This window comes from Pleuronectes platessa, chromosome 23 (genome assembly GCF_947347685.1).
Source record: "Pleuronectes platessa chromosome 23, fPlePla1.1, whole genome shotgun sequence".
NCBI classification, from domain to species: Eukaryota; Metazoa; Chordata; class Actinopteri; order Pleuronectiformes; family Pleuronectidae; genus Pleuronectes; species Pleuronectes platessa.
This window is the reverse complement of record NC_070648.1, coordinates 254,101-275,926: the sequence shown is the minus strand read 5'-3', so window position 1 is coordinate 275,926 and position 21,826 is coordinate 254,101. Positions and strand designations below refer to the sequence as shown.

General features: G+C 47.9%; 4 protein-coding genes across 8 annotated transcripts; 2 read left to right on the top strand and 2 right to left on the bottom strand.

Annotated features, from left to right (window-relative positions):
* On the top strand, window positions 1-1,690 carry trappc1 (trafficking protein particle complex subunit 1). 2 transcript variants are annotated; one of them, XM_053416805.1, is made up of 5 exons: window positions 1-185; window positions 530-628; window positions 768-838; window positions 927-1,065; window positions 1,435-1,690. In XM_053416805.1, the coding sequence occupies exons 2-5, from the start codon at window positions 530-532 to the stop codon at window positions 1,561-1,563; spliced, it is 438 nt and encodes a 145-aa protein (XP_053272780.1). In that variant the 5' UTR covers window positions 1-185; the 3' UTR covers window positions 1,564-1,690. The 2 variants fall into 2 exon arrangements, with proteins under 2 accessions (XP_053272780.1, XP_053272779.1); XM_053416804.1 differs by having other exon boundaries at window positions 1-244.
* Window positions 1,691-1,825: 135 nt separating this feature from the next.
* LOC128430680 (voltage-gated potassium channel subunit beta-2) lies at window positions 1,826-13,191 on the top strand. Its single transcript, XM_053416801.1, has 14 exons — window positions 1,826-3,040; window positions 7,006-7,049; window positions 7,136-7,173; window positions 7,446-7,525; window positions 8,301-8,345; window positions 8,609-8,653; window positions 8,732-8,775; window positions 9,697-9,783; window positions 9,865-9,950; window positions 10,921-11,041; window positions 11,303-11,397; window positions 12,366-12,486; window positions 12,570-12,658; window positions 12,754-13,191. The coding sequence occupies exons 1-14, from the start codon at window positions 2,718-2,720 to the stop codon at window positions 12,844-12,846; spliced, it is 1,311 nt and encodes a 436-aa protein (XP_053272776.1). The 5' UTR covers window positions 1,826-2,717; the 3' UTR covers window positions 12,847-13,191.
* Window positions 13,192-13,539: 348 nt separating this feature from the next.
* On the bottom strand, window positions 13,540-16,592 carry LOC128430678 (zinc finger protein 768). 4 transcript variants are annotated; one of them, XR_008334039.1, is made up of 3 exons: window positions 15,293-15,356; window positions 14,606-15,250; window positions 14,302-14,441 (listed from the first exon to the last, which is right to left on the bottom strand). XR_008334039.1 is itself a non-coding variant. In XM_053416800.1 (2 exons), exons 1-2 carry the CDS (start codon window positions 16,142-16,144, stop codon window positions 13,800-13,802), a joined length of 1,353 nt encoding a protein of 450 aa, XP_053272775.1. In that variant the 5' UTR covers window positions 16,145-16,592; the 3' UTR covers window positions 13,540-13,799. The 4 variants fall into 4 exon arrangements, 1 of the variants encoding a protein (XP_053272775.1); XM_053416800.1 differs by lacking the exons at window positions 14,606-15,250; window positions 15,293-15,356 and adding an exon at window positions 15,434-16,592 and having other exon boundaries at window positions 13,540-14,441; XR_008334038.1 differs by having other exon boundaries at window positions 14,606-15,427.
* Window positions 16,593-16,871: 279 nt separating this feature from the next.
* Window positions 16,872-19,866, bottom strand: LOC128430681 (zinc finger protein 135). Its single transcript, XM_053416802.1, has 2 exons — window positions 19,303-19,866; window positions 16,872-17,900 (listed from the first exon to the last, which is right to left on the bottom strand). The coding sequence occupies exons 1-2, from the start codon at window positions 19,822-19,824 to the stop codon at window positions 17,361-17,363; spliced, it is 1,062 nt and encodes a 353-aa protein (XP_053272777.1). The 5' UTR covers window positions 19,825-19,866; the 3' UTR covers window positions 16,872-17,360.
* Window positions 19,867-21,826: the final 1,960 nt, after the last annotated feature.

Genomic DNA, 21,826 nt, shown 5'->3' with positions numbered 1-21,826 from the left:
GGACTTTATATTTATAAAATATTACACGAACATTTCCGGTTTCATCACATTTCAGAGTTCCTTACCTTATTATTGTGTATGTGAAAAACTCCAGAGTAAATTTATTAAAGCGTTTAAAAGAGTTGTCTTCAGGCATGTGAGCGGCCAGCTCTGCAGCGGGGTCCTACTTGGAACAGGAAGAGAAGGTAAACACTGCAGGACGCAAATGTCCGATAAACGTCAACTTTAAAGGTTTTAATATAAGGTTTGTATCAGTTTGTTAATTTATAACATTGTTCATTATTTAAAGAAGAACGTGTTTCATGTAAACTAGGTTTTATCACAGTACTGATCGGTTTCTCCTCCGTCTGATCCAGAGAACCAGCCTTCCTTTAACAATGTCTGATTCACCTGAACTGTTAATAGAATATTAATGTAGACTTAAGAGAAGGACAACAGAAACGGGTTCAGACTCCGCGGGGAGCAATTCAATATGAGGCCGCGAGTTATAAATAGTTATTAAACATAACGCTCGTCGATGTGATTTCAGATGACCGTTCACAACCTGTACATATTCGACCGGAATGGAAACTGTCTGTTCTATAACGAGTGGAACCGGAAGAAGCAGGCGGGGATCTCCAAGGACGAGGTGAGAGGACCGAGGAGAACCAGAGGAAGAACTAGAACCTCATCAGACACTCATTGATATCAGTCTGATTGTGAAGGGGGGACAAACAAAACATGCCCTCTATTAAACTGTCCCCGTCTCTCTGTCCGTCTGTCTGCAGGAGTTTAAGCTGATGTATGGGATGCTGTTCTCCATTCGCTCATTCGTCAGTAAGATGTCTCCTCTGGACATGTATCCTTTACAGCCACCTGTCTGTCTCAACCTGTCTGTCTGTCTCTCACCGTCTGTCTTTGGTCCTTAGCTGTCCGTCTGTCCTCAGGAAGGAAGGCTTCTTGTCCTTTCAGACCAGTAAATATCGTCTTCACTACTACGAGACCCCCAGTGGACTTAAGTTTGTCCTGAACACAGACCTGTCTGTGAGCAATGCTAGAGACACACTGCAGCACATCTACAGCAACGTAAGACACACACACACACACACACACACACACACACACACACACACACACACACCCACACAAACACACACTGCTGTTGAAAAAACAGGTTCATTCATAGAAGGATCACTAAACACGTTTAAATAACATGTTCAATATGTTGATTCATTATTTCTTATATCCTCACTGAAAATTATGACTTTTCATAAAATTATTATTCAGAATTGTTTTCTTCATATCTTTTTGACTTTTTTGAACTTCTTGAAATATATTTTTCTCTAAGTTTTCACACATGAACATCTTCAGACTTCAGTCCATGTCTGACGTCACTACTGTGTTATCCAGAGCTTTTACTGTGAAGGATCTAACGTGTCATCCTGTGTGTGTCAGTTGTATGTGGAGCACATTGTGAAGAACCCGGTGTGTGTGTTGGGTCACGGCTTGGACAGTGAACTCTTCAGCAGTCGACTGGACGCCTTCATCAGAGCTCTGCCGTACTACAGCCCCCGAGCCGCCTGACATGTACACACACACACACACACACACACACGTAAAGTTGAATTGTTTTTATTGGCAACATGAATCAAACTGTTGTGTTGTTGTTTGTATAATCATGTGTGACTTCAATTAAACTGATGTAGAAACATTTGTGATGTCTGTCACGTTTATCAATAAGTGAACAGTTGAGTCACACTGACAGAGGACCAGTCCACCCGGTCAACTTCAGTTAAACAGGTTCCTTCTCCCTCGTCTCTCCACACGACTCTGGACTCTGCCACATGACTCGTGTCACGTGTGTAATTTACGTGTTAATTACATAACAAACGTGTGACCTGTTGACCTCAAAGTTAACGGTGATTAATGCTGGTTACCAGCTGCGTCTCATGACCTCACAGCGTCCTTCACCCGGTGTAAACAGCAGATGGTCGTGATGCTCGTCAGTGAGCGAGTCGCCGCCATGCAGCCGTTCAACCACTCGATATGTAAACATTCTGTATACTTTATTGATATATTTAGATGTATTTACACATTGAGCACATTTATACAGAGTGGGGACATATTTACAAATTTGGGACGTAATTTTGTTGATGTTTTGCGTTGTCATGAAAACTTCTGTTTAAAAGTCGTGTGTGTGTGTTCAGACAGTGTAATCCCTGTGGAAACATAATCTTTAATCCAACTGAACAAAATACTTCAACCAGTAACACACACACACACACTGGATCTGAAGTGTTACTCTCATTCAATCCAAGTAGGAACACAAAGAGACTGTGAGACGTGTTCAGGTGTGTGTGTCGTGTTCAGGTGTTTGTGTGTTCTACTCGATTGTTGAAGTTCTTTTTTCTCCCTGTGGTTGTTTTGTGCGTCTCTGTCCTAAATGGTTTTGGTGTGTGTATGTGTATGTGTGTGTGTGTGTGTGAGAGATTAGTCTAACATCTGTGCACAGTTAGATATTTTGGGGCGGCAGGTTTTTAATCCTGGTTGAGGGTCGTTAGGACAGACGTGATATCTGAGCTGTGATTGGTGGATTAAAGCAACAGGATTAATATGACTGCTGCAGTGGAGTGAGGGACAGAGACGGAGAGGACGACAGACATCACACACCTCAACAGGTACGACTGTTAAACTGGAGACGATCTGACACTGGGACACATGTATGATGGTTGTCTTTGATGGTTCCAGTTGACACATCTCAGTCGTCAGCCATGTTTGCCGGTCGGATGTCGGTGGGAGCCACTGTCGGGCCGGCGGCGGGGAAAGCTGGAAAGTTGTCTGTGGAGGAGCTGTACGGGTTCACCAAGAAACCAAAGGTCACCAGAGGGAAATCTGGGAAACCAGACAAAGGGGAAGCAAAGAAAGACACGAAGGAGAAGGAGGAGTCTGCGCTGGCGGCGCAGATCCTGGAGGCGGCGAGGAGGCTGATGGAGAGACGACGACTCGGGATCTACCTGAAGGAGTGTGGAGTCACCATCGAGCAGAGTCACATGACCTACAGGTGAGACGGGACCGGATCAGAGGCTGCTGGTCCCTGAGGACGTGTCACATGGTCACACTCTGGATCTTTATCTTTTTGTGTTTTTAGAAAATAATAATCATTTTAATCAGCGCGTGACACGTGTGTTTTCTGACATGTTCATATCACGTTCAGTTTCTCGTGGCTAAGTTCATCCTCTGTGTTGGTTTTAATGATACTCGTCAACCACCAGAGGGAGCTGACATACCGTGTGTCTCCGCATGTGTGCGTGTGTTGTATTTTATGTGTAGACATAAATCTTATTATATGTATATAATAAGTGAGAGAGAGCAGAGGAGAAGAAAGGGAATAATAAGAGGAAGAGAAGAGGAAGAGAGGGAGCAGAGGAGGAGAAAGTGTAGATGAGAAGAGAGGGAGCAGAGGAGGAGAAAGTGTAGAAGAGAGAGAGCAGAGGAGAAGAAGGCCGTTGAGAAGAGAGAGAGCAGAAGAGGAGAAGGCAGATAAGAAGAGAGGGAGCAGAGGAGGAGAAAGTGTAGATGAGAGAGAGCAGAGGAGGAGAAAGTGTAGAAGAGAGAGAGCAGAGGAGGAGAAGGCCGTTGAGAAGAGATCTCCTCTGAACCACAGAGAATCTTCTGTGTTCCACTTTGAGCCGGAACAAAGGATTTGAGACGAGTGCAGCGACTGTTCTAATCCACATTAGTGACACCATACCTTAGGCCTGAGGCTGTGTGTGTGTGTGTGTGTGTGTGTGTGTGTGTGTGTGTGTGTGTGTGTGTGTGTGTGTGTGTGTGTGTGTGTGTGTGTGTGTGTGTGTGTGTGTGTGTGTGTGTGTGTGTGTGTGTGTGTGTGTGTGTGTGAGATGAAGATGTGGACACACACACAGCAGAGCGGGAGGCGTGCAGTGGACGGAGTGTGTGATGGAGAGAGGACGAGGACGGGGAGTGGGGGACGGTCTGAAACTCAGTTGATCTGTAGGAAACATTCAGAGTTTAACCTGTGGACATGTTTGTCCAGGAGGGGGCGCTAGAGGCAGGAGCACTGGGTCGTGGCTGCTGGAGGTGTTTGTAATATTGTCAGGTCTCGAGCTCACTACGTAAAGAGCTATGAGTTCATGTGTATTATGATCGGACGCTGCAAACTGAGACTGGTGTCAGATCAAAGACTCCGTCCAATCCGTCCTTTGATCCTGACCAACGGACGGTTGTTGGTACAGCCGTCAGCTGATTGAAAACGCAGAAGATTTTTAAACATGAGTAACGTCAGCTGTTAGGTTGAGAACATAACAAATTCTTCTTCTTACATTCACTTGCCACCACCATCGCCTCTTTGAAGGCAATGAGTCCTGGCTCATGCTGGGGGGGGGGGGGACGGATCCACCTGGTGGGGCCTCAGTGTCTCTGGGAGTAGAGGACACGTGTTGGAGCCTTTGAGGTGAAACAGCCGAGTCCCACCACTGTTACTGATCCTTCAAATGCAGCCTCTGTAGGATGTGGTCCCTGAAGGAGACACACAATCCACTGGTCCATTTGAAAGTTTCCTTCACATGCATCAACAAACCAACACACGATAGTCCTCTACTCACTGGGACACAGTGACCTAACTGAAAAAAAAAAAAAAAAAAACTAACGATCCACATCTTCAGACGTGGATCACAGAACTCCTCTGTAGACCAGAGTGTCCCCCTTCAGTTCGGCAGTCTACGTTGTCTATGAAGACCACGCCCCCTGGGCCGGGCAGAGCGCGACCTCTGAAGAGTGAAAATGTTTTGATTCGTGTTAAAACTGCAGCTGGAGAATTAGAAGACTTACTGCCCCGGGGGGGTGGGGGGGGTGGCTGTGGCTCAGGGGTGAGAGCGGTTGTCCTCTAACCTGAAAGTTGGTGGTTTTGATCCCAGTCTTCAGCAGGCCTAAGTGTCCTTGAAACCAGTCCCTAGAAGGTCTCCTCTCATAGCGTCACATGACGTGTGAACGTGTGAATCATCCTGAGTTCAGATCATCTCGTTCACAGAGGGACGAGGACGAGGACTGATCCACATTAAACGTAGAATCTTTGTTTGGGTCTTTGTGTGAGATGGGTTCTGTAGTACTGTCTCCCTCGTTGGAGTCTTACAGGCTGAAAAGTTCAGGTTTATGAGGACGGTCACATGACCTCGTCACTGTGACATGTCCATCTAACCACTGTCACTGCCCACCGCTCTCTCTCTGACAAATGCTCGCTTGCCCAGTGTGCAGCCGACCAGCTCTGAGTCGAGAGGAGGGGGAGGGTCTCTCTCTCTCTCTCTCTCTCTCTCTCTCTCTCTCTCTCGCGCTCTGCTTCTCTTACTTCAGCTCATTGTCCCGTCCTCTCTCTGGGGGACAGACGGAGGGACGCTCTTCTTTACCTCCTCCTCCTCAGAGCATCCAGCTGTGGGACAGCCGAATGGACACTTTCTTCTGGACACAAAGTTGTGTGTGTGTGTTGGAGTCCTTTGCTACGATCTGATTGGCTGATAGATTTGAACGAGATGAATTCTCGCCATCGTTACCATAGTGACTGGCGACCTTGGCGGCAGCGGCGGTTTCTACAAACGATGATTTGAGACTTTCGACGTTGTTATGAGAAAGTTGTTGGTATAGTAACCGAGATGCAGGTGTCCATAGCGTGTAACGTGGGCGGGGGAGGGGGCGGGGGTGGTGGAGGGGGCGTGAGCGAGCACGCCCTGAAGGAGCGGAGGGCAGCAGCAGCCAACACCAGCAGCATCCACGCCTGTCAGTCAAAGTTCAGGGCAGAGTCGTCAGAAAGACACACCCTGCTAGGCCACGCCCACATGAAGGAGGCCCTCGGCCGTCATAGCAACATGAAGTACAGGTGAGAGAGCAACGTGTGTGTGTGTGTGTGTGTGTGTGTGTGTGTGTGTGTGTGTGTGTGTGTGTGTGTGTGTGTGTGTGTGTGTGTGTGTGTGTGTGTGTGTGTGTGTGTGTGTGTGTGTGTGTGTGTGTGTGTGTGTGTGGGTGGGTGGGTGGGGGGGGGTAGACTCCGCCCACCTGGGTGATGAACACAGTACGGATGTCCGATAAATTCTTAGTCCGTAAAATACAATGTGAAACCAAAAGTAACAAACACGTGTTCATGTTGTACGTTTGTCATGTGATGCTGATGGATGCTCACTACTTAGCTTAGCTTAGCTTAGCTTGGTTTGGTTTGGTTTGGTTTAGCTAAACTGGGGTTTTAGTTTAGTTGTTGTTTTTCCAGGCGATGAGGCAGAGCTTGTTTTCTCGGATGAACCCCCCCCCCCCCACACACACACACACGCACCATGTGACCTTGACGCTGTGTTTCTGTGACAACAAAGTTTTCTTCTTCCTCGGACACGCTCAGAGTTTTTGTCTGAAAAACAGCTGATGGTATTTTTAGCTGCTGTCAAACTGTCTGATGTGTTGTTTCTCATCTCTCACACACACACACACACACACACACACACACACACGTCCTCTACTTTAAATGAAATCATAGTGTACTTATTTCCTAATGTATATCCTGTACCATCTGTGTGTGTTAATTAAAAGCAGAGGTTTCATTAGACTTAGCTCTAATCCCTCACTGCTGACGTGATTGGTTGACAGATGATTAGTTCATCTGTCATCTGATTGGTCAGAATTCATCGTGACTGAAGCCTAAACTCCCATCATGCTCAGCTGTAGCCTCTGACTGAGATGCTAAAAACAGCTGCTTCATTATGGTTCTCACTGAGGTGAAGCCAGACGTTGTGTTTGTGATAATGAGAAGAGTCGATGAATTTCTGTTCACGCGTTCGAAGAAACTCGCTCACTCGTCGTCAGAGCTCTAAAAACCAACAGGAGCACCCCCTGGTGGTCAACACGTGTCATTTCAAGAGCCTGAAACACTATTTTACAGTTTAACGACACAAATTGTATCAAAACAGTTGTGTTAGCAGTAGAGCACCGTCAGTGCTGCCTTGTTGACTCATGGATCTGATTGTGTTACAGGAATCTTGGGAAATCTGGACTGAGAGTGTCCTGCTTAGGGCTGGGTGAGTGCACACACACACAAACACACACACACACACACACACACACACATATTTACTATAGTCTGTGATGTTGTTTCTCTTCATAGGGACATGGGTGACATTTGGCTCTCAGATCTCTGATGAGGTAAAGTGTGTTTGTTGTTTGGTAATGTAAGTGTTAAGTGTTGACATGTGTAATGTCCTCATAAAGATAGAAATGAAAGTTTGTGTTTCTGTTTGCTGAATGCATGAAAATGTTATTACATAACCACTGTGTGTGTGTGTGTGTGTGTGTGTGTGTGTGTGTGTGTGTGTGTGTGTGTGTGTGTGTGTGTGTGTGTGTGTGTGTGTGTGTGTGTGTGTGTGTGTGTGTGTGTGTGTGTGTGTGTGTGTGTGTGTGTGTGTGTGTGTGTGTAGATGGCAGAGAGTGTGTTGACGCTGGCGTACGACAGTGGAGTGAACCTGTTCGACACAGCAGAGGTTTACGCCTCAGGCAGGTACAGTACAAACTGTTTCAACCTTTTGTTAAAGTTTGTCAAGTTTATATTTGAGGTTATTAGATTATTGTATTAGAACATTTATTAATAAAGCTTCTGGATGTTGATTGTGTGCTGATGTACTGGACACAGCTCAGTCTGACCGGCCTGTCTGGAGAGGGTTCCTCTGGGTTCTGACTGTCGGGGAACTTCAGGAGGAACCCTGAGGAGCATGACTGGAAATCTTGTTGAATTCAGAGAGCAGAGCAGCAGAGGGAGATTTGTCAGCATTACAAACATGAGGGATGAGATTTGATCCACAGAAATAGATTTCAGTCTTCAGAGGAGGTGGCTGGAGAAGCAGAATTAGCAGGAATCAAAAGTTGAACAGAAATCAACCAGAGAATCAGCCTCTCCAGGAGCGTCCTCATATGAAAGCAGTGCTGTGAAGGAGCTGTCTTCTATTTCTGATTCTCTCATCATCAATCCCAGGGACTTTGTGAATTACTGGAACTAGACAGGTCCTTATCCAACACTGAGGTGCACGTGTCATTAGACCAACTTACAGAGTCAGTGATATTACAGAAGTCGTGAATAGGCCGGGGGGGGGGGGGGGGGTGAAGGGGTCTGGACAGAGAACCTGGGAGGTTGTCCTCTGCTGGTTGTTGACGAGGGACGACTCAGATCGTCTGTTTACATCCTCCATCCTTACAATGGAGGGTTGTGTTGTGAAAAAGATTGTTTTATTTCAAACTGTCTTCTGTGGAATCATGTGTCTCCTGTGTTTGTGTCTCAGGGCCGAGACGACTCTGGGGAACATCCTGAAGAAGAAAGGATGGAGGTGAAACTTTTTTAATTCAGTCACTGATCGTCTTTATACTGTCGACAACACGGGAGCTGAAAATAAAGACGCAAAAAGATCACAAATAACAAAAAACTACCTGACTCAGCAGATTTACACACACACACACACACACACACACACACACACACACACACACACACACACACACACACACACACACACACACACACACCCTCCTCATTTCAGAGTAAATGATGTCTCTCTCTCTGTCTGTCTGTTTGCTTGTGTCTCTCGACCAGGAGGTCCAGTTATGTGGTGACCACTAAGATCTACTGGGGGGGGCAGTGAGTATCTGTCCTTCACTTGTCAACCACCTGTCTCACATCTGTCCTGCACCTGTCTCACTGTGCTTGTGTTTACAGGGCAGAGACAGAGCGAGGGCTGTCACGGAAACACATCATTGAAGGTAAACACGGTCTTTTCTAGACAACAACAGAAAGTTGACTCCAGGTCCAGACCTGACACCTGTCTTCTGTGGAGTGACCAGCAGGGGGCGACTCCCCTGGTAGCTTCTATAGAAAGTGACTTCTCACTTTCTAACGTCAGTAAACTGTTTCTGTCTCAGTCTCTAGTTTCAAGTCTTCTTCAAACAGCTGATGTTCATTTAGTGAATTATGATCATTCAGAGTCAAACAGACCATAAAGCACCGGATGTGGGGGGGTGGGGGGGGCTACCACAGTATGATTGACAGATAGTTCTGCCTCATTGGTGCAGATGGGTGTGTCCTCGAGCTCTCAGTCAGGCTCCACCCCCAATCCTCCAAATAAGGCTTCTTCTGGTTTCAAAAAACAAGATGGCGCTGAACACAACAGCAGCTCACACACAAGTTTGTACTTCTATCTTAGTGAGGACACTCATTGACATAATACACAGCCTAGCCCCTAACCCTAACCATCACAACTCAATACCTAACCACAACCTAACCCAAAGTCCTAGCCCTCAAACTCCTCTGGAAAGTGACCTCACTCTGTAGGGACTATGCTTAAAATGGTCCTCACAAAGATATAAGTACAGGAACACACACACACACATAGTCAGTGTCCTCTGTCAGAGGTCGTTGAGCTTTAAGAGGCTCAGTCACACAACTGGATTAACACACACACACAGTCAGTGACACACACACACACACACACACAGAGGTCCTGTTGAAAGCTGCTTTGACTTAAATCATCCTCTAAAATATAAAAACTCTAAATTTAACTCAAAGACTCATCAACCTTCAACATCTGAACTTCAGTAAAAGTACTCAGAGTAAAAATACTCCATTACATACTGACACACTGCTGCTCCGTGTGTGTGTGTCTGTGTGTGTGTGTGTGTGTGTAGGTCTGCGTGGCTCTCTATCCAGGTTACAGTTGGACTATGTTGACATCGTCTTCGCAAACAGGAGTGACCTAAACGCACCGATGGAGGGTCAGTACACACACACACACACACACACACACACACACATGTACACTTAGGGTAACATCTGTTGTGTACATGTGTTTCCAGAGGTCGTCCGTGCCATGACCTTTGTAATCGATCAGGGTTTGGCCATGTACTGGGGAACGTCTCGCTGGAACGCTGTGGAGATCATGGTAGGACACAAATACTGGAGAACCTCAGTAGAACCTCAGTAGAACCTCAGTAGAACCTGACTAGAACCTGAGAGCGGCTGTTTATTGTTGTTAAGTAAAACTTAGTTGTTTTTCATTTTTTGTAAAAACTAAACCGAGACGATCTATTAGTCTGCTACACACAGTCACCTGTCTGTCTCTCACCTGTCTGTCTGTCACCTGTCTGTCTCTCACCTGTCTGTCTCTCACCTGTCTGTCTCTCACCTGTCTGTCTGTCTGTCACCTGTCTGTCTCTCACCTGTCTGTCTCTCACCTGTCTGTCTCTCACCTGTCTGTCTCTCACCTGTCTGTCTGTCTCTCACCTGTCTGTCTCTCACCTGTCTGTCTGTCACCTGTCTGTCTCTCACCTGTCTGTCTGTCTCTCACCTGTCTGTCTCTCACCTGTCTGTCTCTCACCTGTCTGTCTGTCTCTCACCTGTCTGTCTCTCACCTGTCTGTCTGTCTCTCACCTGTCTGTCTCTCACCTGTCTGTCTCTCACCTGTCTGTCTGTCTCTCACCTGTCTGTCTCTCACCTGTCTGTCTCTCACCTGTCTGTCTCTCACCTGTCTGTCTGTCTGTCACCTGTCTGTCTCTCACCTGTCTGTCTCTCACCTGTCTGTCTCTCACCTGTCTGTCTCTCACCTGTCTGTCTGTCTCTCACCTGTCTGTCTCTCACCTGTCTGTCTGTCACCTGTCTGTCTCTCACCTGTCTGTCTGTCTCTCACCTGTCTGTCTCTCACCTGTCTGTCTCTCACCTGTCTGTCTGTCTCTCACCTGTCTGTCTCTCACCTGTCTGTCTGTCTCTCACCTGTCTGTCTCTCACCTGTCTGTCTCTCACCTGTCTGTCTGTCTCTCACCTGTCTGTCTGTCACCTGTCTGTCTCTCACCTGTCTGTCTCTCACCTGTCTGTCTGTCTCTCACCTGTCTGTCTCTCACCTGTCTGTCTCTCAGGAGGCGTACTCTATAGCGAGACAGTTTAATCTGGTTCCTCCAGTGTGTGAACAGGCTGAATATCACTACTTCCAGAGAGACAAGGTTGAGCTGCACCTGCCGGAGCTCTACCACAAGATCGGTACACAACTACACAACTCACACACACCTACACTTCACACACACAAACACAACTATACAACACAATCACCCAGAACTACACACACACCTGCACAACCCCACACACTCTGTCCTGACTGGGACAGTTTCTGTCTGGATGGAGCCAGAGTTCCTCTGTATTAATGCTAAGCTAGGCTAACGAGCTGCTGCTCTGGAGCTGTTCAGGTGTAAATATAAACTGCTTTAATGACGTGGTTCAACTTGAGGTTTGTGTGTCTGTCAGGGGTCGGAGCCATGACCTGGTCCCCGTTAGCCTGCGGCCTGCTGACGGGAAAATACAATGAGGGCGTCCCGGAGAGTTCTAGAGCCGCCATGAAGGTACAAGTACGCACACTGAGGTACACACACTGAGGTACACACGCTGAGGTACACACACTGAGGTACACACACTGAAGTACACACACTGAGGCATACACACTGAAGTACACATACTAAAGTACACACACTGACGTACACACACTGAGGTACACACACTGAGGTACACACGCTGAGGTACACACACTGAGGCACACACACTGAAATACACACACTGACGTACACACACTGAGGTACACACACTGAGGCACACACACTGAAATACACACACTGACGTACACACACTGAGGTACACACGCTGAGGTACACACGCTGAGGTACACACACTGAGTTACACATACTAAAGTACGCACACTGAAGTACACACGCTGAGGTACACACACTAAAGTACACACTGAGGTACGCACACTGAAGTACGCACGCTGATGTACACACGCTGAGGTACACACACTAAAGTACACACGCTGAGGTACACACGCTGAGTTACACATACTAAAGTACACACACTGAGGTACACACACTCAAGTACACATACTAAAGTACACACACTGATGTACACACGCTGAGGTACACACACTGAGTTACACATACTAAAGTACGCACACTGAAGTACACACACTGAAGTACACACACTGAGGTACACACACTGAGGCATACACACTGAAGTACACACACTGACGTACACACACTGAGGTACACATACTAAAGTACACACACTGAGGTACACACACTCAAGTACACATACTAAAGTACACACACTGATGTACACACGCTGAGGTACACACACTGAGTTACACATACTAAAGTACGCACACTGAAGTACACACGCTGAGGTACACACACTAAACTACACACACTGAAATACATTTTAAAACCCTACAACGTGACAATAACCCAGACCCATCATTCCGGCTCTCTGTTAGCATGGATATCAATGTGTGTGTGAATGTTTGTGTGTCTGTGTTGTGTAGGGCTATGCGTGGCTGAAGGAGCGTCTCTGCAGTGATGAAGGGAAGAAGCAGCTCAGTAAAATTAAAGACCTCCACCTGCTGGCCAGCAGACTGAACTGCACTCCTGCTCAACTCGCTATAGGTACACTGCACCGGTCGGTCTGCTCACACACTTACAACAGGAGGTTGACTTTGTGTGTCTGTGTGTGTCTGTGTGTGTCTCAGCGTGGTGTCTCCGCAGTGAAGGCGTCAGCTCGGTTCTGCTCGGAGTCTCCAACACGGAACAGCTGCTGGAGAACCTCGGTTCTATCAGGGTAACGCTCAGTAGCTCCTCCTCCTGTTCATCATCAATAACTGCTGGATTATAAGCTTGACTGTGATTGGTCCACTTCTCTTCCTGTTGTCTCAGGTTCTGTCTCAGTTGACTCCGCCCCTTGTCACAGAGATGGATGTGTTGCTTGGCAACAAGCCCCGTGACTCCAAGAAGGAGGTGAGGAGCTGAGGTCTTCAAAGAGAAGACGACTCCATCCTGTCCTCCTTGAAGACGGAGACAGGACGGAGACGCCAGGGACACGTCTTCTTCAGGGATGGAGGCCACCACCTCCTCGTCGTCCAATCAGAGACCTTGGGTCAGACACTGGGAAACATTGACGTGTCCACAGCTGTTTAACATCTGTTTTCAATACAACAGAATATCAGTGAAACTTGACCAATAGTTTATATAAAGGTTATATTATTACAATTATTTACAAAAATCTGAGAATACTGATCAAATGATTGATCAGTTGTTACAAGATGTTTGTTTGTTTGCCAGATCTGTTTCAAAATAAAAGCCTGCTGTGACAGAGACAGTTTCAACAGCAACGACTTCTCTGAACAGTTTCCTCCGGCGATACAGAAGATAGATCTGAATTTATAATCTGTGAAAAAACTGACTCAGATTTTCAATAGAAAACAATCTGAGCTGGAACTAAATATTATTGATCAATAAACTGTGTATACACAGTTTGATTTATTGGGAACAGTCTGAGCTGTGACATCAGAGGACGCAGTGACAAGCAGCTGCCAGCAGGAGGCAGCACACTCACTGAAGGACCAATAAGCTTCACTGACGTCGCTGTTTATAATTACACATGTAAAACGTAATTACATTTATTTATGTTTACTCATAAATGATAAAAATAAAGACAGTGAGTTATTTGAAATTTTACTGAATAAAGATTTTATTAAAAATATATTCTAACATTGACACAAAATCTGAAATGTTCATCAACTTCAAAACAAGAGTTCACAAGCTCCAAAATAAAAGCGGGTGAATCTTCGGGTTCTTCACTGAAACGTGAACGTTGTAAATGTCGATTCAATCTGTTCCTGATTTTGAAGATAAAATGTCTCATGATGTGTGAATCTGGTGTGAACACGTTTTCAGATTTCTTCTGTAAACGTTCCCACTCGTCAGTCGAGGTGATTCTCCGCAGCGTGAACACGCCGGTGACTCTTCAGCGTTCCCAGCCGAGCGAACAGGGCGCCGCACTGGTTACAGGCGTACGGCTTCTCTCCGGTGTGAATGCGGCGGTGGTTGGTCAAACTGCTCATCTGAGGGTAGGCGTTCCCACACAGGTCGCAGATGAACGGCTTCTCTCCGGCGTGGTAGCGTTGGTGGAGCTTCAGGTAGCGCGAGGTGCTGAAGGCCGCCCCACACTGGTCACAGCTGAACGCTCTCTCTCCAGTGTGGCTGAGCTGATGCTCCTTCAGGTAGCTGAGCTCGATGAACGTCTTCCCACACTGGTCACAGTTGTGTGGTTTCTTTCCAGTGTGGATGTGCTGGTGTCGTTTTAGTCGATAAGCGCGAGAGAAGCTCTTCCCACACTGGTCGCAGGCGTGCGGCTTGTCTCCAGTGTGGATGTGCTGGTGAATCTGCAAACTGCTGGAGGTGGTGAACGTCTTCCCACAGTGGTCACAGCTGAACCTCTTCTTCTGGCCGTGGACATGTTGATGGATCCTTAGATTCGCTGCAGTCGTGAACGTGTTGCCACATGTGTCACAGCTGAACGCTTTCTTCTGTTTGATGCTCCGGTGGCTGGTGCGTCTCCGTTTCTATGATAACAGAGAGAGAGCACGTCAGGGGGGGGGGCGAGTTTTCAAGTACAAGTCTGATCATCAGAGTAAAAACACATCAGGCAGGTTTTCAGAGTTGATATTAGCTTCTTTCATCCAAACACAGAAACTGGTATGTTCTACACCACAGAACACAAACACACCTGGATTTAACATCTGTCCTGAGATCCAATCACAAGGGACCACATCCTGATGCTACACTGATTAATATATAACACGTCTCCTCAGACACTGGACTGACGATAATCCACCAGGTCAGTGACCTTCTGCTACAAACTGGACCAGTGTCCGTCCTGGGTCCTCACATGTCTCTGAGGTTTCTCTCTTCTTCACCTGTTAAAGTTCTTAGTAGTTTGACTCTTGAAGAACAGAGGACGTCTCTCCTTGTTAAAGACTAAGAGACAAACTGGGACCTGTGAATATGAGACCAAATAGAATGTGATTGTATGAGGAGCCAAACGCAAGAATTCATTCACAATGTTCTAGCTGATACATTTCGCTCATGTCCTTCACATTTCAGACGGAAATTCATGTCATGTACAAGTTAAATGATAAATCTAAATATTAAATCTAAATGTAAACATTAAATGTCTCCCCGGACGTAAAGCCCCGCCCACACTACGGAAGCTGTGCGAGCTGATCCTCAAACCGCGAAGTTCACATGAAGTGGTTTCTATTACTTTAACCTGTTAACATCTTCTGGAGGGAGTTAGCTGACCTGTGCTAACTAACCTGTGCCAACTAACCTGTGCCAACTAACCTGTGCCAACTAACCTGTGCCAACTAACCTGTGCCAACTTACCTGTGCCAACTTACCTGTGCCAACTAACCTGTGCCAACTAACCTGTGCCAACTAACCTGTGCTAACTAACCTGTTAACGGTGAGCTAACCGGTGCTAGATGCAACCTGGATGCTAGTGAATACTTCGGGGAAGAATACTGACGTCATAGAACTGAACCGGAGCACTGACCTGAAGACCAGCGGCCTCATCCGGGTCCTCGTCCTCGTCTTTTACCCGGGTCTGGGCCATGGAGACCAGGTCCTGGTCCTCCTCTTTGACCCGGGTCTGGTCCATGAAGCCATCGTCCTGGTCCTCCTCCTTGACCTGGGTCCGGTCCATGAAGCCCGGGTCCTGGTCATCCTCTTTGACCTCGGTCCGGTCCATGAAGCCCGGGTCCTGGTCCTCCTCTTTGACCCGGGTCTGGGCCATGAAGCCCGGGTCCTGGTCCTCCTCTTTGACCCGGGTCTGGTCCATGAAGCCCGGGTCCTGGTCCTCCTCTTTGACCCGGGTCTGGGCCATGAAGCCCGGGTCCTGGTCTTCCTCTTTGACCCGGGTCTGGTCCATGAAGCCCGGGTCCTGGTCCTCCTCTTTGACCCGGGTCTGGGCCATGCAGCCCGGGTACTGGTCCTCCTCTTTGACCCGGGTCTGGGCCATGAAGCCCGGGTCCTGGTCCTCCTCTTTGACCCGGGTCTGGTCCATGAAGCCCGGGTCCTGGTCCATGAAGCCCGGGTCCTGGTCCTCCTCCTTGACCCGGGTCTGGTCCATGAAGCCCGGGTCCTGGTCCTCCTCTTTGACCCGGGTCTGGTCCATGAAGCCCGGGTCCTGGTCCTCCTCTTTGACCCGGGTCTGGTCCATGAAGCCCGGGTCCTGGTCTTCCTCTTTGACCCGGGTCTGGTCCATGAATCCCGGGTCCTGGTCCTCCTCTTTGACCCCGGGTCTGGTCCATGAAGCCCGGGTCCTGGTCCTCCTCTTTGACCCGGGTCTGGTCCATGAAGCCCGGGTCCTGGTCCTCCTCTTTGACCCGGGTCTGGTCCATGAAGCCCGGGTCCGGGTCCTGGTCCTGGTCCTCCTCTTTGACCCGGGTCTGGTCCATGTCTTCGCTCAGCTGGACAGTTTGCGCCAGTCTTTGTTCTTCGTGTCCTCGGGTTATCACTGCTCCGCGTGATGCATGCTGGTCCTAATGCTGCGTTCCTGGCGACTCGGAGGTCGGAGTTTTCCGACCTCCTGCTTGAAAAGCGCAGGTGATGTCACCTACAGACGGGGTTCGAACTTGTGAACTCGGGGACACGTGATCTCGCTGGTTCACGCAGCAGTGAACCAAACACATGATTGTCTGGCGTCATCACTGCGCGCCGGAACGCTCGGATGTCGGAATTCCTAGTTTTCTTAAACGCAGCAACAGTCAGACACATGTGACGTCAAAGCTCTGCTCTGATTTGCTGAATGCTTCAGCCACACGTATTACGCGTCTTATGTTTTATTCAGATGCGTTTTCTATATATCAATGTGTTATATATATTATTAGTCAAGTGTCAAACATATATACATATAAAACGCTTTATATAGTATTTATAAACTGTAATATAGATATGTATATATAAATATCAATTGTATTTTATGAGCATCAGAATAATCAGATATTTTTATTCATGTTCAGGTTTTTATTCAGATTAATTTTCAATCACAAAAAATGAAGCTAAATTATTTATCTCAAGCTCAGGTATGATCCGGACGACCTCCAGGTGGCGCCAGCTGCAGTCGTAACTTTCACCGTGTGTGAAGCCCCGAGGTCAAAAGGATAAATTCATAACAAAACTTAACAAACATAAACTGTGGTTTACAAACATTAACAAAGTAATGCAGATACAAAACACCAGAAGCAACAAAAGTCAGGTGATATGTTTTTGTACTGGTAGAATATATTTGTTTGTACATGTATAAATGTGGAAGGCTTTTTGTTTGTGAAGCATCATTTAGTAGAACTGATGTATTTCTTTGTCGGGTGTGTTTTGTGTTTGCAAGTGAATACACAGGTCTCCACAAACTCCCACTCATACATCATCGTGTGTTATTCAAGTTATTCATCATTCCGGTGTTTTAGCTGCTGTGGAACAAACTAGCTGCTGTGGACACGTTGGTGCATCTTCAGGATACTGGAGCGACTGAAACCTTTGCCACACTCAGCACAGACGTACGGCTTCTCTCCGGTGTGGATGCGTAAGTGACTTTTCAAACTGCTGGGAATCGCGAAGGCCTTCCCACAGAAGTCACATTCGTACGGTTTCTCTCCGGTGTGGATGCGTCGGTGGACCGTCAACTTACTGGACGTCGCAAAAGCTTTGGCACACTGGTCACATCTGTAGGGTTTGACTCCGCTGTGGATGCGTTGGTGGATTTGAAGGTAACAGGACCGGCTGAAGGCGGCCCCGCACTGGTCACAGTGGTACGGTCTCTCTCCCGTGTGGACGCGCTGATGCGTTTTCAATCGAAACGAATCTGTGAAGGATTTCCCGCACTGACCACAGCTGTACGGCCGCTCCCCGGTGTGCACACGCTGATGGGTTTTGAGGTGACTGGCTGTCGTGAAACTGTTCCCACATTGTTCACACCCGTGTTTCCGCTCTTTGGTGTGATGGACATCTGGCTGTCTGTGTTTCTATGGCAAAAGAGAGAGAGAGAGAGAGAGAGAGAGAGAGAGAGAGAGAGAGAGAGAGAGAGAGAGTTGTTCAACATCACATATGATCAAACAGCTTCAGAGGAAAGAATCAAACCTGCTGCAGCTCCTCTTTCAGCCCCTGTCTCAAACACTTGGCTTTGGATGCTGTTTCTTTAAGACCCCCCCCCCCCCCCCCCCCCCTCTGATGGGTCAAATTAAGACTCTAGTAAACGATGGATGTTCTCTTCCTGATTGGTTCAGAGTTTGTTTCACAGCTGAACAACTCAGCAGCAGGTTTTCTGCACAGACTCGTTCAGCATCAGATCCTCCTCATGGTTCATGTGAGAGGTGCAGCAGCCAGGGGGGGGGGGGGGGGGGGGGGGGCAGACACACACAGGAAGTGACCTGTTCTCTCTGCTGCAGAGGTCATGTGATCATGTTTATATCACCTGACACGTCGTCAGCCCTGATCACCTTCGTCTGTGTCCGGTGTTAGAAGGTCCCCCCCCCCCCTCACTCAGTGAATCAGTGGAGGATCTGCTGTTCACACTGCTCCTGGATTTACACTTTAGACAGATCAGGAGGAGGAGGAGGAACTGAGTGTGATCCTCCAGAGAAGATCCAGAGACCTGAGGAGCTCAGTCTGGAAGCAACCAACTGCAGAGTAGATGATGAATCTACTTCCTGTTTATTTTTGATACGGAGATAAACAAAGTTTGGACAGATGTTAAAATAATGATGTGTCTGTCTGTAGTTGTATTTATATCTTTGTGAGGACCTAAGTGTAGTTTCTGGATCTTCTCCTGCAGCCTCCTGGTAACATGTGTGTAACATGTCAGAGTCCATGTGAGGAACCAGCAGGACAATGTGTGGAAGCTTCCCAGTGAGCGAGTGGACGAGGTTTCTAACACGTGACGTGAAACCTGAAGAACACAAACATCTCAGGATGAAGAAGAGGAGCCGGACACGTAGAAGACGAAGACGTCCACTTGGAAACACGAGGAGATTCCAGATCTTCTGGTGATGAGGACCGACTCTGGTGTGGATGAGCTGTAAACAACAACACTGATCTGTCCACAGCAGAGTTTATACGTCATGTCCCGCCTCCTGCTGCTCTACAGGCTCCGCCCCTGCTGCTCTACAGGCCCCGCCCCTCACCTGGATGTTCCCACAAGTTCCTGTTTAAACGAGTCGGACCCAACAACCTGCTGCTGCTCCACAAACACTGACTACACAACATGTGTTACACACAACATGTGTTACACACATCATGTGTCCTCAGGGTTCAGTTTGTAATATGTAACCAAACCACTGAGTATCCTACTTGATATTATTATTACATTGTTGTACTAAATGACATCATTATTACATCATCACTATCATTAATAGTTTCTGACGTCACCATTGAGTCCTGAACTCTGAACTGCTCCTGGTTCTCCTCCTCCAGTCCGGTCTGCTCATACTCCGGGTCCTGGTTTTCTTCCTTGATCACGATGTTAAACTGGTCCGTTTCCTGGTTCTCCTCTTTAATCACGATCTTGTAGAGATCCGTGTCCATAAAAACCGGGTCCTGGTCCTCCTCTTTGATCCGGGTCTGGCCCGTCAAATTCGGGTCCTGGTTCTCCTCTTTGATCCGGGTCTGGCCCGTTGAAGCCGGGTCCTGGTTCTCCTCTTTGATCCGGGTCTGGCCCGTTGAGGCCGGGTCCTGGTTCTCCTCTTTGATCCGGGTCTGGCCCGTTGAGGCCGGGTCCTGGTTCTCCTCTTTGATCCGGGTCTGGCCCGTTGAGGCCGGGTCCTGGTTCTCCTCTTTGATCCGGGTCTGGCCCGTTGAAGCCGGGTCCTGGTTCTCCTCTTTGATCCGGGTCTGGCCCGTTGAGGCCGGGTCCTGGTTCTCCTCTTTGATCCGGGTCTGGTCCTGTTCCATGTTGTTCTTCTCTACAGACCAGACGGTTTCCGCTCGGTGATCTCGCGAGATCTTCATCAGATCTCGCGAGATCTGGCAGCTCGGCCTTAGTTACTGTTGCTAAGGAGCAGCGTTCCACCAGAGTGCACAGAAGACTGAGCTCAGATTTACCACCGTGGAAACAGACCGTGAACGCACCAGAGTAAAATCACAACTACACACCGACAGGTACAGACACAGCAGGTACAGACACCGACAGACTATGGTACAGACATAGGCAGGTACAGACACAGCAGTACAGACAGGTACAGACAGGTACAGACACAGGCAGGTACAGACAGACAGATACAGAAACAAGCAGTTAGAGACACAGACAGGTACAGACACAGACAGGTACAGACACAGACACAGACAGATACAGACGGTAGAGACAGGTACATACACAGACGGTAGAGACAGGTACAGACACAGCAGGTACAGACACAGGCAGGTACAGACACAGACAGACAGATACAGACGGTAGAGACAGGTACATACACAGACGGTAGAGACAGTTACAGACACAGCAGGTACAGACAGGTACAGGCAGGTACAGACACAGCAGGTACAGACACAGACACAGACAGATACAGACAGGTACAGGCAGGTACAGACACAGCAGGTACAGACACAGACACAGACAGATACAGACGGTAGAGACAGGTACAGACACAGACAGATACAGACGGTAGAGACAGGTACAGACACAGGCAGATACAGAATATAATTTAATCTTTACAAATTATAACAAACATGCTGAGTGCGGACTCTGACATGAACGACTCCGTGATTGGTCCCTGAAGGCCTCCTCGGCTCCTGATTGGTCAGCTGGTGTCCGCTCCACAGAGTCACCTTGTCCCGGCTCCTGCTGCATCTGTTCCGGGGACAGAGCAGAGAACCGTCCTGCTCAGAGGCACACAGGCAGCGGGAATCTAACCTCCGAGCCACCTGGAGGAAACATGGCGGAGACAAAGCCGAAGACTTCTCCGAAGGCCGTCAAGTTCCTGTTCGGGGGCCTGGCCGGGTAGGTGCTAGCTGCCATGCTAACCTGCTAATGTCAGCGGGGCTAACAGCGGGGCTAACAGCGGGGCTAACCGGTGGAACCCGGTGAATGTCCCCGTTAACAGCAGCTCAGAGTCCGTGTCACAATGTACCACGCGGACCGTGACAACCATGTCCTGCTAGCTGCTAATGCTAACGTCCTCTAAAGTGTGCCCCCCCCCGGTCGGTTGTTTATATTGTGTTAATATTGTTATTTATATTCTTGTTTATTGACATCATCCGCTAAACTGTTTAAAACAGAGTTCGAGTCCCGGACCAAGTTCCATTAGCCTTGTAGCATGCTAGCATGTAGCATAGAGATGTCAGTAGTTGTGTTTATTATGAGTGAATTAAAGAGCAGCTACACGCACAGATTCAAACAGCTGATCCGGAAGCACGTGTACATTAGTTCATTTATCATGAGTCAGTTCATCACATTATTCAAAAGGTTGTTGCTTTACGCTTCTTTTCTAATATCGTGCGTCACTTTAAACCATGAGACGATCAATCAGCTGATTGACAATAAACTCAGTTTCTCAAGTTAGATTCATACAATCAGATCGATCTTTGAATATTGATTAGATTCTTCGCTCATTAACGATTCAGTCGATAACGTGTCAGAGGCGATCGTCATGTGACCTCATCAGTCATGTGACATTTATTTGAATCCAGAACTTTTCCAGAAGTCGGGCTCATGTCAGAAGAGAAGCAGCTGTGCCCTGCACACAGACACACACTAACACAGACACACACTCACTCACACACACACTCACACAGACACACACTAAATAAGACGCACACAGAGACACACTAACACAGACACACTCTCACTCAGTCACACAGACACACACTAAAACAGACACACACTGACGCAGACACACACTCACGCAGACACACTAACACAGACACACTAACACAGACACACTCTCACTCACACACACAC